The sequence below is a fragment of the Hemitrygon akajei genome, chromosome 29 (genome assembly GCF_048418815.1).
Source record: "Hemitrygon akajei chromosome 29, sHemAka1.3, whole genome shotgun sequence".
Lineage (NCBI taxonomy): Eukaryota > Metazoa > Chordata > Chondrichthyes > Myliobatiformes > Dasyatidae > Hemitrygon > Hemitrygon akajei.
Window position 1 is genome coordinate 13813806 of NC_133152.1, and position 16760 is coordinate 13830565.

At 38.7% G+C, this 16760-nt stretch overlaps 1 protein-coding gene across 1 annotated transcript in view; it reads right to left on the reverse strand.

Moving 5' to 3' along the window:
• Positions 1-16760, reverse strand: part of nphp4 (nephronophthisis 4) — a 381887-nt gene that overhangs the window by 76866 nt on the left and 288261 nt on the right. Inside the window, exons 14-15 of the mRNA XM_073031685.1 lie at positions 15034-15222; positions 7006-7178 (exon numbers count right to left, since the gene is read on the reverse strand). Of these exons, the coding sequence (XP_072887786.1) occupies positions 7006-7178; positions 15034-15222 (362 nt within the window). The remainder of the gene's footprint in view (positions 1-7005; positions 7179-15033; positions 15223-16760) is intronic.

Here is a 16760-nt window from a genome sequence, read left to right on the forward strand (position 1 = left end):
TGCTGACATCTTCAACCGCTCCCTGCTTCAGTCTAGATAGATAGATAGATAGATAGATAATACTTTATTCATCCCCATGGGGAAATTCAACATTTTTTCCAATGTCCCATACACTCGTTGTAGCAAAAACTCATTACATACAATACTTAACTCAGTAATAATATGATATGCATCTAAATCACTAACTCAAAAAGCATTAATAATAGCTTTAAAAAAAGTTCTTAAGTCCTGGCAGTTGAATTGTAAAGCCTAATGGCATTGGGGAGTATTGACCTCTTCATCCTGTCTGAGGAGCATTGCATCGACAGTAACCTGTCGCTGAAACTGCTTCTCTGTCTCTGGATGGTGCTATGTAGAGGATGTTCAGGGTTTTCCATAATTGACCGTAGCCTACTCAGCGCCCTTCGCTCAGCTACCGATGTTAAACTCTCCAGTACTTTGCCCACGACAGAGCCCGCCTTCCTTATCAGCTTATTAAGACGTGAGGCGTCCTTCTTCTTAATGCTTCCTCCCCAACACGCCACCACAAAGAAGAGGGCGCTCTCAACAACTGACCTATAGAACATCTTCAGCATCTCACTGCAGACATTGAATGACGCCAACCTTCTAAGGAAGTACAGTCGACTCTGTGCCTTCCTGCACAAGGCATCTGTGTGGCAGTCCAGTCTAGCTTCTCGTCCAACTGTACTCCCAGATACTTGTAGGTCTTAACCTGCTCCACACATTCTCCATTAATTCCCTTGTGTTTTAAGAAGGCAACGATAATCCCGGTGCCAAAGAAAAGCAAGGTGGCATGCCTGAATGACTATCGACCTGTGGTTCTGACAGCAATTGCTATGAAGTGCTTCGAGCGATTGGTTATGGCACACATCAACCATAACCTACCGGTCAACCTCAACACTTTGCAATTCGCCTACCAGAGCAACAGGTCAACGGCAGATACCATTTCTCTGGCACTACATTCCTCCTTAGAACACCTGGAGAATAAAGACGCATATGTAAGGCTCCTTTTCATTGACTACCACTCTGCCTTTAATACCATCATTCCAAATAAACTGATTCCTAAGCTCTGGAACCTGGGTCTTAGCACTCAGATCTGCAGCTGGATCTTCAAATTCCTCACAGACAGGACCCAGGCTGTAAAAATAAGGGACAAGCTCTCCTCTACAATCACTCTGAGCACCGGTGCCCCCACAAGGCTGTGTACTCAGCCCCCTGCTGTACTCACTGTACACCCATGATTGGGTAACCAAGTTTCCATCGAACTCAATATATAAGTTTGCTGATGACACCACAATTGTAGGCCGTATCTTGGGTAATGACGAGGTCTGAGTACAGAGAGGAAATTAAGAACCTGGTGGCATGGTGCGAAGACAATAACCTATCCCTCAACATCAGCAAGATGAAGGAATTGGTTGTTGACTTCAGAAGGAGTAGCGGACCACACGACCCCATCTACATCGGTGGTGCACAGGTGGAACAGGTCAAAAGCTTTAAGTTCCTCGGGGTGAATATCACAAATGACCTGATTTGGTCTAACCAAGCAGAGTCCACTGCCAAGAAGGCCCACCAGCGCATTTACTTCCTGAGAAAGCTGAAGAAATTTGGCCTGTCCCCTAAAACCCTCACTAATTTTTATAGATGCACCGTAGAAAGCTTTCTTCTAGGGTGCATCTCAACCTGGTATGGAAGTTGTCCTGTCCAAGACTGGAAGAAGCTGCAGAAGATCGTGAACATAGCCCAGCACATCATACAAACCAATCTTCCATCCTTGGACTCACTTTACACTGCACGCTGTCGGAGCAGTGCTTCCTGGATAATCAAGGACACAACCCACCCAGCCAACACACTTTTTGTCCCTCTTCCCTCCGGGAGAAGGTTCAGGAGCTTGAAGATTCGTACAGCCAGATTTGGGAACAGCTTCTTTCCAACTGTGATAAGACTGCTGAACGGATCCTGACCCGGATCTGGGACATACCTTCCAAATATTCAGATCTGACTTGCACTAACTTACTTTCCCTTTTCTATTTTCTAATTATGATTTATAATTTATATTTTTATTATATTTACTTCGATTTGTACTTCAGGGAGCGCGAAGCGCAGAATCAAATATCGCTGTGATGATTGTACGCTCTAGTATCAATTGTTTGGTGACAATAAAGTACTCTGAATCTCTGAAGACATCCAAAGACATCTCTGTAACTATTGCTTCAAAAATTGAATCTTTTATGGTTCTATGTCTGTTAATTTTTGTAATTCCAAAATATAAAACTAATTGAATGAAAAACAAGGGGGTCTGAGAGATGCCTGTAAGCTTTGTTTTCACATTAAGTGAGGCACGCACTTATGACATGGTGAAGTATGCATTCACATACTTTTACATATAACCTGTAATAAAATATGTAAATGAAAAATGAATGCTTAATCAAACAATATAACTCAAGTATTAGTGAAATATTTACACAACACTCCTCCCAGCTTAGTTATTAATCCCAACTCAATATAGAATACTACTCCATTCAAATATGTTGCTATCTAGTAGATATAAACACAATTTTCTTGTGTTCATATCTTTCCAACTATCCACTTTTGGTCACCTCTGTAGTCCCTCCCCAGGACTGCTTGTTCAGGATTGAAACATTGAATATCCTTAACAAGAGAAAATCTGCAAATGCTGGATATCCAAGCAACACACACAAATACTGGAGGAACACAGCAGGCCAGGCATAAACTATAGAAAGAGTGAATAGTCAATGTTTTGGGCCATTCTGGAATACCAGTCTTTGCAAACATGAACAGTGTGCATGGCTGTAGTAGAGACTCTTGGGAATCTTCTAATCTTTTTAACCCTGTCTTGAGATTTTGGAGATGTTCTTTGTCATCCTTACCGCTAACAATCGGTAATACTGAATAATCCAGGTAATACTGAGTGCCTGGACAGCCTTGCTGCAGTTGGTCCATAGCTTTCTGCCAGAGTGCAGGTGCAGATACCACTCCAAATATAAGCCTGTGATCGTGATAAAGCCCTTTGTGAGTGCTTCTGGCGAGACTCATTTTGGACTCTTCTTCCATCTTTATCTGTAGGTAGGCCTCAGGTAAGTCCAGTTTGCTGAAATGTTTTACCCCAGAAAGATATCCTCTATCCTGGGCAAAGGGTATTAATCTTCTTTCAGTACTGGATAGATGGTGACTATAAAATCACCACAGAGCCTGACAGACCAAGTCATTTTGCTACTAGGTCTACTGGCATTGCCCATGGGCTCCACTCAATCTTGGAAAGAATTCCTTCAACCTCTATTATATCTAGTTCACTGACTACTTTATCAAGGACGATATAGGGAACCAGACAGGCTTTTTAAAGCTTTCATTTAATGCTATTTTACCTTTGATACATTTGAGTTTTCCAAAGCCATTCTTGAACACTGCTGTGGCATCATCCAGTTGCTTCCTTAATATGCTTTCAGTTGACTCTTGCAGGAGAGGTGGCATCAAATGGTACAACGATCTCCAGTCAAGTTGTAGTTGTCTCAGCCAATCGCAGCCCCCCAATGCTGGCCTTCCTGTTTTGACCACATACAAGCCTGATGTGACTTGTTGGTTACTCTATTTCACTGCTATGAATGTCATTCCCACAGGAGTTACCTTCTAAGTATAAGCTCTTAGTTGGATACCTGCAGGCAGCTTCTTTGAAATGCCATTAAAACTCATTTTGTGGAATGACTGAAACAACAGCTGAGCTAGTGTCCAATTTCATTTTAATTAATATGCCATTCACGTCTGGTTTAAGCCATGTTGCTTGTCTCTTGTCAGTTTTCACATAGTAAAATTCAAGGCCATGCAGACTTGTGTGTCACTCTCATCACCATCAGATTTTTCATCAACAGCATGCACATTGGTGCTCTTTTTTAAGCTGCAACTTGGCTTTTTATCTTTTTCTCTCCCCATGCAGTCCATTTATTTTTGCCTGCCTGCCATGCTCTTTGTATGTGTCCTACTGTGGTGAACTACGTATACCTGTCTGGACTGCTCCTGTGGCTCCTCCCACAGACCCCTGCTGACTGCTTCTGTGACTTCTCCCACAGACCCCTGTATAAAGGCGATTGAGGCCTGATGCCCGGCCTTATTCTCCAGGATGTAGTGTTGTTCATTCTTCCAGTCAATAAAAGCCGATACCTCGCTTCTTACGTCTCAAAGTGAGTTATTGATGGTGCATCACCTACATTGTTGTATTTTATGCAAATTTTACCTTTAAATCTGCATTGGTCTGGTGTATGTGAGCCCCTGCCACAACAGTACACATTTTGTTCAGTCAGCCATACTTCTGTTGCGACATTGTCATTTTGTTCACACTCACTCTCATTCTTGACTGCTACTCAACTAAGCCTCTGTTTGCTGTTTCTATTGATGCAACAATTTCAATTGCTCTTTAAAACGTGAGATTTCTTTCATTTAGAAGACATTTTTGAATGCTTTCTTGTACGATTCCACAAACTAAACAATTTCTCTGTACATCATTAAGCCCATCACTGAACTGACAATTCTTAGACAATCTCTTCAATTCAGTCAATTACAGTGAAATTGACTCCCCCTTCCTTTTGATTCTGCTCCTGAAATCTAAAACGTCATGCAATCAACAATGGTTTTGGTTCTAAATGTAATCATGATATTATTTTCATGATATCAGCAGAGCTGATTTCAGCTGGATTGATTGGAGCAGTAAAACTTCTAAGCACACGGTATGGCTTTAAACCCACGCATTCGGCAAAACTCTCACTCGCTTTTCACTGGCTATTTCATTTCTTTCAAAATACTGTTCAATTTGTTCAGTATATAATATCCAGTCATCTGTTGTGCAATTGAAGGCAAACAGGAAATTGGCTGGTCAAAGGAATCAGAATGGGGATAATGGGTTAATTCTTCAACTTGTGGTGAGTAACAAGGACCTGAGTTTAGGGCCTTAACCATTCATCAAATATACAAAATTAGAAGATGAAACAGAAATACTCAGTTGCCAACAGTACAAAGACAGGGGACATCACAAGCAATGTGGACAGAAGCATGAAAACACACCAAGCTAATGTGGGAATAGGATTATAGTATTGGTAAATATGAAGAAATAGAGGTATAATGAACAGATACACTGGTTGTCAGGATATGACATCATCAGAGCATCACCTATTCACGGGGTTCCCAACATTTTTTTATGGCATGGACCCCCTAACTTTAACCAAAGGATCCATGGATGGTAGGATGGGAACCCCTGACCTATTCACTGCTTTTATCAATGACTTAGCAAATGAATCAAGAATACAGCAGGTTCAAGCTTGTCAAGGATATAACTATGGCAGAGATGTGCATTACTGTAATCAGCATAAATGTAAGTATAACACTGCTAAGAGACACAAATAAATCAAGAGCATTATTAGAACAAATTGATTTCCATTCAGGCAAATATAAAACCTAAAGAGAAGGGACTTTGCTAAAGAATGAAAAAATGGAAACTGCAGTGGACCAAAGATGCAAAGGTCCAGGTATACAGATCAGATTCAAAGCTTAATCAAATGCTATTCTTTACATCAAGCATACAATGTAAGATGTTAATGATCATACTGCAATTTTTCTATTTCTGTCAGTCAGCTTTCTTCCACAGGCAAATAGCAAAGGCTAGAAAGCAATGATGAGGATTATTTATAGACCACCAAGCAGTCATAGTGTGGCCCATCAGGAAATTGGAGGTGTCTTTGAACAGAGTAATCATTAGAGACCTAATGTAACCTACATGTAGACACAATAATCAAATCTGCTGTCATGAAGAGGAAGATGACTTCATGTACTGCATATACGATTCTTTCTCAGATCAGAATGTTGAGAAACCTCAAAGGGTTGGATTTTGTTTTGTGCAATGAGGAAATATTGATTGACAATTTTGTTGTCAAAGGCAATGGATAGCAATGGTTAAAATTTAAAGAAATAATACACAATTTACAAAAAAAAAACCTTTCAGGCACAAACCCCACAAGGAAAACTGATCTGTCAGTGATTGACAAGAGGAATTATAGGGAGTACTAAATTAAAGGTAAAGACTCATGAAGTTGCCTAAAATAACAGGAGGCCTGAGGAATATTTTAGCACTTAGCAAAGAAGGACCAACAAACTAGATTTTTAAAAAGGCAGGGTAGAATAAGAATAGTTATAATAATGGACCAGAGCTTGCCATAGGCATGTAGAAATGACTAGACCATAAGACCACAAGACATAGGAGCAGAATTAGGCCATCTGGCCCATCGAATCTGATCCGCCATTCAGTCATGGCTGATACTTTTTTTTGTCTCCTCCTCAACTGCAATTCTCAGCCTTCTCCCCATAACCTTTGATACCATGCCCAATCAAGAAGCTATCAATCGCTGCCTTAAATACACCCAACAACCTGGCCCCCACAGCTGCATGTGGCAACAATTCCACAAATTCACCACCCTTTGGCTAAAGAAATTTCTCCGCATCTCTGTTTTGAAAAGGCGCCCCTCTATCCTGATTCCACCATTCTTGGTCAATGAATTCCTGATTATATCTAATTTATCAATAAAAGTACTTTTCTTTTGCAAAGAATTTTAAATAAATCATCATCCAGTAAGAACATCTTTTCACTCTGACTAATAATGTCATGATTTTTGTTAGTCACTTAATTTATATTCTGTATTCTAATATTATTACTGTAAATATGCATCGGAGAAAATTGAAATTCAGGTCCATACATGGCACTTCAGCTTGTTTGATTTCTGCCATTCTGGTGTGTAGAATATAAAACTTTCTCCTATAAAGCACAGATAAGTTGTAAACTATTGATACATTTAAAAATAAGCTAAATGAGAACATGTGAGAGGAAAAAAACAGAACAATATTTATTCATGCTAGTTAAGAAATTAGTGTCATGAGAAGCATAAATGCTGGCGTGGATGTACTGAGTGGCCTTTTTACGACAATGCTGAAGACATTTGCAGTACTCACCGATATTACCAATCCCATTTTTACTTAAGGGTACAAGGATGAATGGCATGGAGTTTGATGATCCCTTTCCTTTCATCTTCATGAGCTGCAGCTGCTGTGTTGTTACTGGTGGAAAGCGATAAAACTGAAAGGTGAAGTAGACTGATCTTGGATGATTACTTTCTGGAGGTAGCCTGAAAAAATACCAAATCTCTAAAAGCTTATTATGTCACAGTATTCCTCGAGTTGCAGTCTCCTGCACACGTACAATAGTTATCCTCCATTCATTCTGTACATTAATTGATTAAATTGAAAACAACCATTTTGCATGAGAAGTGCCAAAGACAATGGAAATATGTAAGTATCATTAAATCTGAGCAAGGGAAGTTATTTGTCTTCTGTTCTATTTGGCTTTTCCTGTCAGTTTCTATAGTCCAAAAGAGACAAATACCCATTTCATCAAGTGTCAAACCCAATGCATGTTATTATTAAGGTTTGTGGGGCTTCACAAGGAAAGACAGTTCAAGACAAACTCATTGGTGCTCAGATTGGGGGATAAACATATTCCCAGCTATATGTCTTACTTTATTAAATGTCTTCTGCTGAAAACTAATATCATATTTGTCTCTTTGGATGTCGCAGACTGGAAATCACCTTTGATCAGTTCTTTCTTTGATCAGTTGGCCAGAAAACAACTCACCTTTCACATTCAAGGTTTTTGAACCTTTCTACAGATCTCAATTCCTCAACTTCATGCAAATACTTCATTGAAAGTTAGTGCACATAATTCTCTTGACAAGATCTATTCTCTAACAATAACTAATATAAAGAATATGTTTTTTAGGTTTGGGGAACACATATGCATTTAATGAGAAAATGCATCAGAACAGCTCTCATCCAAAAAGCTTCAAGTGAGCTCTTCAGTTCATTTCATTCCTTCATTATTTATGAGTTTGTTATTAGAGATTCAAGTTTATGTTTGAAGAACACTCATCAAATGCAATTGAAATACAAGCTTTGAATTAACGGCTTGAACATGGACATGAGGAGAGAATGATTCTGAAATCTAGCAAAAAAATATTTAAAGATCTTCAACAACCATCATTTGTGTGACAACAGAAAATGAGAAAAGAGAGAAATAAAACATGCAATAGACTTTACCTTTTAAACATTTTGAACAAATTTTTATCAACATTAGTAAAGCTATGAGAAATTCAGAGTCAAGAATTATGGTCGTTACTCAAAGGGGAAGTGCTGAAATCTTTTCTGTGCTTTATTGAGCAGTATATATCTTACTCTTTGAATCACAAAATGGACACACAAAGCTAATCCACAAATGGAATGCAATTACTGTGACATTAGAATACCAAAGAAAATAAAAACTGTGCCCACAGTTCACTGTACTGGGGGATGGGAGGGCCACAAAACCATCCAGAGCTGTCATCTGCTGCTGCTAGAGGGAGGGTTTTAGTTATGAATGACATGCTTGAATCACTTGCTGCTGAAAGTTGAATAAAGAACATGTTTCTTCCTTGCATATGGTGAACACAATAATGCAGCAATGATCAGCAAAATGAAATATGGCACTGATCAATGACAGCATCCTGAGATGATCCTGAATGATGGAAGCTGAACTCTACCTTTCTTTGTTGTTGTCAATTCATTATGTTTTTGCTCTACTTCAGAATGCACTGCAATCGATGTACCATTCTGTTTTGTGCTCATTCTTGTATTTATTGTTGTGCTTTTTATTATCCTGTATACTACTTACACTACGAGCTTCACGTAAACAAGGAATTTCATTGCATCCTGGTATCTATGACAATAAACTAATCTAACCTAACCACCCTGAATGTCAACAGATAACACTGGATTTGTTATAATAGGTCACAGATTTTAATCAGTCAAAAATGTAGCTTGAGTGCTGGCCCTTAAATTAACATGGTTTCTGGGGATGCAGTGTTCATACTACATGGAACAAAAACAGAAAACAGGACTCAGCTGGTGTTGCAGCATCCAGCAAAGAGATACTTCAACGTTTCAAGTCAATGACTACTGATCAGAACTGGAGAGGTGAGAAAACATCTTATTTTAAGTTGCAGGATGGAAAAGGTGGAAAGCACAAAGGGATTGTCTGTGATAGATTACAGATCAGATGTTTCTGTTAAACTATTACCTTAAATTTGGACAATTAGTGGCAGATGAAAAAAGGAACAAGAGAAGATTAGCTTTACTTTTCACATGTTTATCAAAACATACGGTGAAATGTATTGTTTTACACCAATGAACAATACAGTCCAAAGTGGCACCATATTTCCGGTGCCAACAGAGCATGCCAACAACTCACACGTGGAAGGAAATCGGAAAACACAGAGAAAGTCCAAACATTCATGGGGAGAATGTACAAACCCCTTACAGATAGCATTGGGAATCAAACTCTGAACAGTGATTGCTGGCACCATAAACTGATTGCGCTAACCGCTACACTACCGTAGTGCCTCCATCGAACTATCCAAGAACTGAACTATCTCAGATAATCTGTCTATTTTCCCTTCTGTGTCCGTCAGAACTTAAAGTAAAGGCTAACCGGAATTTTTTTGGTCTGCACACTACATTCCCCTTAAGTAAAGGCTGGCTGTTCCATGAGTAAATATGAACCGTCAATTTTCAGACCAACAAAGTTAAGAAAAAACAAACTACAGAGAAAAAAAAGTGTACTGCTTAACTGTTCATACTGAAAAAGTGCTACATTGAATGAAATTTCACTGAAAAGTCAGCAGCTGGATTTCCAGAAAAGCTTGCAAATTGCTCTACTCAGGGTTAGGGCAATTTTCAGTTGTTCAGCACTATTTCATTTGGAGTTACCTGAATGAAGTTCTCGACCAAGAATGTGCATTATAACCCCTATAACATTAAGTATAAATACCAACACTGAATCAAGTCTGTTGTATATAATTAGATTATTTATAACCTAACATTGAAGTAACTACATTTTATTTTTTTCAAAAATATCTTAAACTGTATCAATAACAAAATAAATAAATAAATTGAAGCCAATAACTGAAGAGAATAATATTCAATATGTTTTATGGCTGATTTAAGTGATGGAGATTTAAATGTTAATGTAGCTTCCACTTCTCTACTAAGCATCAATGAATAATGAGCAAGCAATTTTTCGTAGGGAAAACCATTTTTATCAATGCAACAGAAACAGCATGTTAGCTCTTGACACAAATAGATCTCATAATTATCTGCAAACTGGAGATATTTTCCTTCGATTCAGAAAGAAATGCTAGTCTCTGAGGATTATATTGCTTTCAATACCAAGGTAAGAGCCTATGGTGTGGATGTATTTGACATTAAGAGGCAGGAAACAAATAGGTCATTAACAGGTTGACAAACTGTACCCAATGAGGTTACAGAGGGATCGGTGCAGGCCTTGCTACTTTTTACAATATATTATTGAGTTGGAGGAAACCAAAAAACACGTATGCCAAATCTGTGGGCCACACAAAAATATGTGGGAAACTGAGTTACAAAAAGGATCCTGTTTACAGACAGACATTGATAAGTTAAGTGAGTAGACAAAAAGTTATTAAATGGAGAAAATGTGAAGTTATTCATTTAGGAAGGCAGAACACAATATTAGTTTAACAAAGAAAACTACAGCACAGAGAGGTTAGAGAGTGCTCATGCAGGAAAGAGAGCTACCTGGTACAGCAGGTAGTAGGGAAGGCTAATAGAATGTCAGCTCTTATTTCAATGCTTTTATAAAAGTAAGGAAGTCTTAGTGCAGCTGTAAAAGATACTTATGAGTCCAGATCTTTATCTCTGCCATAAATGTTGCTCCCTCATTTAAGAAACATACTATTTCATTTGTTTAGTGAAATTTCACTAGGGTGAACTTGAGGAAGGAGGGAGTGTCCTATGAGGAAATGTTAGGGTGGGACTCCAGGCATTGAAAGTTAGAAGAATAATAGCCAATGTAATTACAATGGCTATGATTCTTCAGGAGCTAAACAGGTGTTTCCTCTCGGGTGAGTGTCCAGAACCAGGAAAGATGATCATTTAAGAAGGGTACATTCATTTAAGACAGAAGTGAGGAATTATTTTTTCTCTCAGAGGGTTGTGAATCTTTGGAACTCCCTGCTAAGAAGAGTACAGGACACAGACTTTGTATATATTTAAGGCTGATATGGATAGATTTCTAATCAGTGAGTGTTAGGGTTAATTTGCGACTGCCAGTTCAGGTCAGTGTGATATTAGCAGACAGAGATACAAGGGAGGGAGCGAAACAAGGGATCCTTTGTCTTTAAACTGCAAGTGTCACGTGATTCAGTAAAAACTGGGAATTCGTGAAAAAATTGATATCAGACCAATTAGAAGGGCAAAAGTGTCCAATATTACCAAATATGTATAACAAAGTTCAGCATTATCAGATATGTGTAGCGGGGGTTGGGCTAAGGGAAAAAGGGGTATAAATAAGAAAAGAATGTAAGGGGAGGGGAGAACGCGCCTTCCCAGCGGGGTCTTGTCACCTCGCTGTGCCAGTTACGCTTCTGCATTAAAGCCAAGTTTTGTAATATTCCGGTGTTGGTTGTCTCTCTTCCTAAACGAACACAGGGCAGAATTTAAAGCCCAACAGTGAGGGATTCAGGGGTTACAGGGAAAAGGTTGGAATGTGGGCGTGAAGGAAGTTGGATCAGCTACGATTATTCTTAATGACAGAGCTTGTTCAAGGACTTGAATGACCTAGTCCTGTTCCCACTTCATATAATGGGGTCTGAATCAGAAAGATACGAGGTGAAGCCCTAACATGTTGGTATCCTTATATTTTGCTGTGGTCCTTCATGAATGCTCAAAGAGCCCATTTGAGCTTTAGTGTGCTTGTGCAATATCAATAAAATCAGAACCATACATCAAATTTATTTAAAAACTCCTACTTTAACTTTGAATGACAGATTGTCTCTAGAAATTGAAAAGCTGTACTGAAGATTCAAGCTAAAGTGAAACTGCATTAACATAATATCTCTGTGGTTTTAAGCCTTCCTAGACAGTTATAGCAAATTATCTACTTTTGAACTGCAATCACTGTAATTTTGGAAATCCAGTAGCCAATTTATGCATAGTAAACATTCACAAACTGTAAAATCAGAATCAGATTACTGATGGCAAATGTGATGACATTGGTTGTTTTGCAGCAGCAGTACAACATGACAAAAAAATTACTACATTAAAATAAGAAACAAAAAAGTATTGTAGGAGAGAAAAATAGTGAAGTTAGTATACATGGGTTCATGGACTGTTCAGAAATCTGATGGCAAGAGCAAAAAAGCTGCTCGTAAAATGTTGAGTGTGTGCCTTTAGGCTCCCATGAAGAATGTATGTTCTGGATATTGAGGGTTCTTACTCACATATGCTGTCTTCTTGAGGCACTACCTTTTGAAGATGTCCTCAACAGTGTATGTTGAGGACCCATGATGGACCTGGCTGAGTCTATCACTCTCTGCAGCTTTTTTTCAATTACCTGCATTGGAGCTTCCATACCATGGTATATTTGTTGAAATTTACTGGAGTCTTTGGTGACATACCAAATCTTCATACGACCATAAGACACAAAAGCAGAATTAGGCCATTTGAACCATCCCGTCTTTTCCGCAAACTCCTAATGGAGTAGAGCTGCTGGCGTGCCTTCTTCATGACTGCATCAATGTGTTGGGTTCATAGATCCTCTGAGATATTGGCACCCTGGAACTTGAAGCTGCTCATCCTTTAGGAGATCTAGGCCTCATATGGAGCCAGTGATCATTAATGGAGAATGTGTGGAGCAGGTTAAGACCTACAAGTATCTGGGAGTACAGTTAGTCGAGAAGCTAGACTGGACTGCCAACACAGATGCCTTGTGCAGGAAGGCACAGAGTCGACTGTACTTCCTAAGAAGGTTGGCGTCATTCAATGTCTGTAGTGAGATGCTGAAGATGTTCTATAGGTCAGTTGTGGAGAGCGCCCTCTTCTTTGTGGTGGCGTGTTGGGGAGGAAGCATTAAGAAGAGGGACGCCTCACGTCTTAATAAGCTGGTAAGGAAGGCGGGCTCTGTCGTGGGCAAAGTACTGGAGAGTTTAACATCGGTAGCTGAGCGAAGGGCGCTGAGTAGGCTACGGTCAATTATGGATAACTCTGAACATCCTCTACATAGCACCATCCAGAGACAGAGAAGCAGTTTCAGTGACAGGTTACTATCGATGCAATGCTCCTCAGACAGGATGAAGAGGTCAATACTCCCCAATGCCATTAGGCTTTACAATTCTACCGCCAGGACTTAAGAACTTTTTAAAAAGCTATTATTAATGCTTTTTGAGATAGTGATTTAGATGCATATCATATTTTTTACTGAGTTAAGTATTGTATGTAATTAGTTTTGCTACAACAAGTGTATGGGACATTGGAAAAAAAGTTGAATTTCCCCATGGGGATGAATAAAGTATCTATCTATCTATCTATCTATCTACTGCTAACTCCTTAATGAGGGTCTGGTGTGTGTTCTCCTAACTTGCCCTTCCTGAAGTCCACAATCAATTCCTTGATTTTGCAAGTGACAGCACTCAATCAGCCAATGTATCTCACTCCTGTATTTTTCTTTGACATCATCTGAGATTCTACCACTAACAGTTGTGTCATTGGCAAATTTATAGATGGTATTCGAGTTGTGCCTACCTACATAGTCATGAGTGTAGAGAGAGTATAGCGGTAGGCTAGCGCACAACCTTGAGGTGCACCTGTGTTGAGTGGTAGCAAGGTTTTTAATTTTTTAAAATTTTTATTTAGAGATACAACACAGAATAGGCCCTTTTGGCCCTCTGGGCCGCACTGTCAATAATTTTCAATTTAACCCTAGCCTAATCACAGGATAACTTTCAATAACCAGTAGCCTACAGACTGGTACACCTTTGGACTGTGGAGGAAACCAGAGCACCCAGAGGAAACCCATGCACAAACAGGGAGGATGCACAAACTCCTTAAAGTGGATGGCAGGATTGAACACCAAACTTCAACACCCAAATAATATCACGCTAACGGCTATGCTATCACGGTGCTCAAAGGTGGAGATGTTGTTTCTGATCCACGCTGACTGTGCTCTCTTGGAGAAGAAGTCAATGATGAAGTTGCAGAGGGATGTACTGAAGCCCAGTTGTTTTGAAGTTTGTTGATAAGCACTATGGGGATGTCGGTTTGAATGCTGAGCTAAAATCAGTAAAATCAGGCTGTTGTAGGTGTTACTGTTGTCCAAGTGGTCCAAGGCTGAGTGATGAGCCAGTAAGATTGCTGTTTTACAATCTATGATTGGATTAATTGTTTTTGAAAATCAATAACCAGCAGATGCTGGAAATCTTATATAAAAAAAACCAGAAAATTTTGTAAACAAAAACATGCCAGACTGAGAGAAAAAAAGAACAGAATTGTTACAAGAAAGAGAGGGACAGGCAGCAATGGATCAGAGATGACAGGCAAGGGTAAGTTCTCCCAGATGATCCTGATGATTAACGTTAATGAGAACAACTAGAAAGATACAGAAAAAATATAAACAATATGCGAAACGCAATCAGATCTGTTGGTGAAACCTGAAATCTAAAGAAGAATGATTCACAAAGATAAAAACAATGCACCTTGACAAAGTTGATGAGGATTTCTAGTTTTATATAAGGGCAGGATATTTCTTTTACTGAACAGTACTCGTGAATTGGATATTTTTGTGGTTACCATAAAAGATTTAGCTTTTTGTTTATAATGATAGGTTAATTAATTAAGTTCTCTAGCTACTGCTGTGTCACTTGAAAATGTCTCTTGAGTCATTAAGTCCACCACTTTGAACAATTTTTACCATTTAGCCCAAGGGCTAGAGATGCGACATTTGTCAGATAGGATATTATAAAAGCATTGAATTATATGGAATACTAGTACACTACAATTATGTTATGAAAGTCAGTGAATGTCTCTACCTAAGATGATAGTTATTGATTAGTCTGGTTTCCCCATCACTCCAAATATTACCTGCTGAAAGCCAGGAATTGAAGAATTATTTCGTTGCACTGAAGATGGTCTGCTTCTTCCAACTGCAGATTAATGCCTGGAAGGTTATCTGAATCAATCACTACTGCCAGCTCATTATTGTCAGCTCGGATCTCAGGGAAGCCAAATGCATGCATCTGTGCCAAAGCTGCCCTTGAAGTCACAGTTGTCCTATGAATCAAATGCAACAAAACATTATGTATTAAAGTAGGCAGTGCCTATTTGCATTGAACTTGAATTTAAATTCATTATACCAAGAAAGGTAAAGGTCTCCTTTTAAGTATCTTCAGCTAAATAGGTTCTAGAAAAAATCTGCATGAAACCAATTTGGAGTACTGTTAGTTCTACTATGACTGATCTGGCAGTAAATACGATTATAGCCACACATTCACTGTGAATCATATCTCAGTGATGCAGTGTTTCAGTATCTCAATCAGTTATTAGCATGTAATGCAAGGCTAATTTTTAGAGAGGAGTTTATTTGGGTACAAAGTCATCATGAAAGAGCAACCCTTTAAAGGAACTATGAACGCAAATAATGGATAGGCATTTGTGAGAATAGGAAAGATCAATTTTTTTAAATCTTACATAATTCAGATATTGTATTGATTTGTAGGAGAAAACTTGCTCGAGATCTTTTTTTTTAAGTCAAACAATAATAACAGCACTTTATCTGGAAAAGCACAAGTGACACCTGCAATTTCATTAATTGAAGCCTACTTGCAATGTGTAAGAATAGCAGCAGTTTAAAAGTCCACAAAACCCAGCCCATGCAACAATTGAAAAGCTTGCTATTTTACATATTAAGCTTTATTTTACTAAAGACTTTTTTTTACATTTTGGAACATATTACATCAGAAAAGCAGAAATAACTCTCCTTTACAAACTTGCTCATGTGTAACTTGCATATGCTCTTCTATTTTCTCCCACCAACGTTACTGATTTCCTACTGAAATCCAGTAGGGTGAATGAATCTTACCGACTGGAATCTCTGGTTGCAGCTGTAACCACCAGTCTTTAAAATTTCACATGTCTACAGAACTCTGAAACCAAGTGAATGACAGATGGCATTGTATTTGGGCTCCTAAGTGAAGCATAGTCATGCTGGGATTCCTACCATTATGCTGGGGAATCATTTCTCAGATTGTATATCAGGTAAAATGCAATATAGGATCAATTTCAATGTAGTTTCCAGATGTTCCCATTGTGCCTAAATCCTTGGCCCTTTTTGGGAACGGAGATCATGTCTTTAGGGTAGCAGTTGAGAAATTGTCTTGTAGATGATGAAAAGACTGAAATATCAGGAACTGCATCAATTGTCTCAAAATGTCAGCTTCTGGTCTGCTCATTGTCACAGTATTTTACAGTACGTCTATGACAAGTTCAGTGAATTTTTTGATAATGGTTATTCCCAGAACTTTGGTAGTGAGTAAATACTGATAATGCTAATAAACATCAAGGGTAGATAGACATTTTCTTAGAAATGCTCATTGCCTAAAATTTCTATGACACAACAGCTTCTCTGTGTAAATAATTCATCAAGTAATTGCACTAGACTGTAATAGACATACATTTTTTAACATCTGCTGACACAGCTAATTCTTTAGCTGTACAGTCTGAACCCACTTCCTTTGCCCTCTCCAGCTGAATTGGCAGGGACACATGCCTTCAATTTTTAAATAACTCTCGATCAGGTCAGAGAAGTATTT